At 45.9% G+C, this 2,591-nt stretch overlaps 1 protein-coding gene across 1 annotated transcript; it reads left to right on the plus strand.

The window, feature by feature from the left end:
* The first annotated feature begins 233 nt into the window (after positions 1-233).
* On the plus strand, positions 234-2,363 carry LOC136470792 (uncharacterized). Its single transcript, XM_066468522.1, has 4 exons — positions 234-349; positions 496-756; positions 877-1,208; positions 2,050-2,363. The coding sequence occupies exons 1-4, from the start codon at positions 234-236 to the stop codon at positions 2,361-2,363; spliced, it is 1,023 nt and encodes a 340-aa protein (XP_066324619.1).
* The last annotated feature ends 228 nt before the right edge of the window (positions 2,364-2,591 follow it).

Here is a 2,591-nt window from a genome sequence, read left to right on the forward strand (position 1 = left end):
TATTTGTTTGAAAAAAGAGGTTTTTTGCTAGCTTATTTGCCATAGTCCCATAATTGCATTGTTCATACCGTTTGGCAGTTATATATATAAATAATAGTTAGTTATTTTTTATCTGTAGATACAAATGGGTAAAGAGAGACCCATTTCTTCATTTTTCAAGAGAAAAAGAGATGAACCTATTGTTGAGGAACCACTGATTCCTGCCAACTTAGTTGAATTAGAACCAAGGCAATATGAAGACCAAGCAGATGAAGGTGAACCTATTGTATTTCGGGGAATTGAATTCCTGCAGCGAGATCCAGCATTACGCCGATAAATTTGGGAGTATCCAAGTAACCAGCAAGATGAAGTACGACGGGCATATTTGAAGTTAGGTTTTGGACCGCAGGGTCATAAGCGCCATTTCCAGTACAATTGGTTTAGTGATTTTCCATCTTGGCTGGAGTACTAAGAGAGCAATGGTCATGCATATTGTCTTTTTTGCTTTGTGTCCAGCAAAAATATAAAGAAAAGAAGTGGCTTTGATGTCTTCACAGCACAAGGCTTTGACAGCTACAAGAAAGCTAATAATGACAAAAATTATGGATTCTTGGTTCACATAGGATCTGATCCTTGCTCAACACACAACAATGCAGTCACGGAATGTCATAACCTGTTGAATCAACCAAATCATGTTGATAATATTATCGAGGTGGCAAGCAAGCAAGAGAAAGAAAGAAATCGTCTACGGCTGAGAGCATCAATTGTAGCTGTCAGGTGGTTAACATTTCAATCTTGTTCTTTTAGAGGCCATGATGAGACACCTTAGTCAAAAAATAGAGGGAACTTTGTTGAAATATTAAAACTTCTTACTGAATTTAATCCTGAAATTGCAAGTGTTGTGTTAGAGAATGCTCCACAATTTGCAAAGTACACATCACCTGATATCCAAAAGGAAATCTTGAGTATTTTTGCAATGAAAGTCAGGAAGCATATACGTGAGGAAATCGGGGATGCAAAGTTCTCTATTCTTGTGGATGAAACATGTGATGTTGCAAAAAGAGAGCAAATGGCAATTGTTTTCAGATTTGTGGATAATGATGGTATTGTACAAGAACGGTTCTTTGACTTGATACATGTGAAGAACACCAAAGCACTAACATTGAAGAAAGAATTATCTTATCTGTTGTCCAGCTATGCCTTTGATGTGCAGAACCTTCGAGGTCAAGGTTATGATGGCGCTAGCAACATGAAGGGAGAGTTAAATGGGTTGCAAGCACTTTTTCTCAAAGAATGCCCTTATGCATATTATGTTCACTACTATGCCCATCGTCTACAACTTGCTCTTGTTGCTGCATCAAAGGATGTGGTTCCTGTTACCCAATTTTTCTAGAAATTGGTTTTTATTGTAAACACTGTTGACTCATCATCTAAGCATCACGATGAGCTCCATGACGCCCAAATGGATGAACTTGCACGCTTGCTAGCTATTGATGAGCTTGAGACAGGACAAGGAGCAAATCAAATCTGCTCTCTGAAACGTCCAGGAGATACAAGGTAGGGTTCACACTTAGGGTCTGTTTGGCATGGCTCTGGAGCTGAACTCCAGCAACTCCAACTAATTTTTCAGCCAAACACCCCAGCTCAAAAACTCTATGGAGCTGCCAACTCTATGGAGCTGTAGTGCAAATGGAGGTGGAGTTTTGGAGTACCTCTTTTGCAGCTCCAGAACCATCCAATATGAATCTCCTCATGGAGTTGATGGGTAATTACCCACCAATGCCACTTGTTACACAAAAATGGTTCGTTCTTTTCCTCCCGACACCCCCGCGCCACATCTCTCTCCTGGGCCTCCTCCAATCCGTCTGGCGCTAGACCCCCGCCGCCACTAGGGTTTGCCCGCCACCACCCACACCGGTGGCCACCATCCATCCCCGCCGCCGGCTGCCCGAGCCCCGCCGCCGTCCGCCGAGCCCCGCCTGTCCCCTGCTTCCTTTCCCCACGCCTACCTCTGGCGTCACCCATCTCCACCATGGCACCAACCGTCCCCTGCTTCCATTCCCCACGCAGACAGCTCCGCAAGGTCCCCCCAGGCCTCGGTGCTTCTCAAGAAGATCTGCGACGACGGCAGGCTCCATCGCCGTGGCGTGGATGCCACAGAGCTTTCCGATAAGGTGTCCAAGCTGAAGAAAAAGTTCATGAAGGCCGCTGCCAAGGTCGCTGCCGGCGGCAGGCGCCTTCGCAAATACCGCAACCAGGTGCTCTTCGAGACATCCATGGAGGCGTGGCCGGATCTGCTGCCTCACGACGTCGCGGCTGCCATTCAGGTTCAGGTGGCCAGAGCTGCCAGACGCCGCGGAAACGACGCCAGGGCCCACCTCTGATCATCGTCTGATGGCCATCACATGTTCACGACAGGAGGTCTCATCGTTTGACTGCATATGCTAGTTAAGGTCTTCCTTGGTTGCTCTTCCCTCCATCTCTGTAGATTGTCCAGTACCATTTATTTTCCTTTCCGCCTTTCAGATATTCGTATTGTTCAAAGCTTCGAGCTATGCCATGCTTATGCCTATTGGTCTGTTGCTGCACGTTTCCATCGTCAGGAACTATCC

Source organism: Miscanthus floridulus, chromosome 8, assembly GCF_019320115.1.
Source record: "Miscanthus floridulus cultivar M001 chromosome 8, ASM1932011v1, whole genome shotgun sequence".
Lineage (NCBI taxonomy): Eukaryota > Viridiplantae > Streptophyta > Magnoliopsida > Poales > Poaceae > Miscanthus > Miscanthus floridulus.

What these genes read in the sequence shown, in the direction of transcription:
- LOC136470792 (XM_066468522.1), top strand. Translation starts at nt 234, where the DNA reads ATGAAGACCAAGCAGATGAAGGTGAACCTATTGTATTTCGGGGAATTG. An exon ending in CAAGTAACCAGCAAGATGAA is followed by an intron (nt 350 to 495) that starts GTACGACGGGCA and finishes CTTTGTGTCCAG; the next exon opens with CAAAAATATAAAGAAAAGAA. An exon ending in GCAGAACCTTCGAGGTCAAG is followed by an intron (nt 1,209 to 2,049) that starts GTTATGATGGCG and finishes TTCCCCACGCAG; the next exon opens with ACAGCTCCGCAAGGTCCCCC.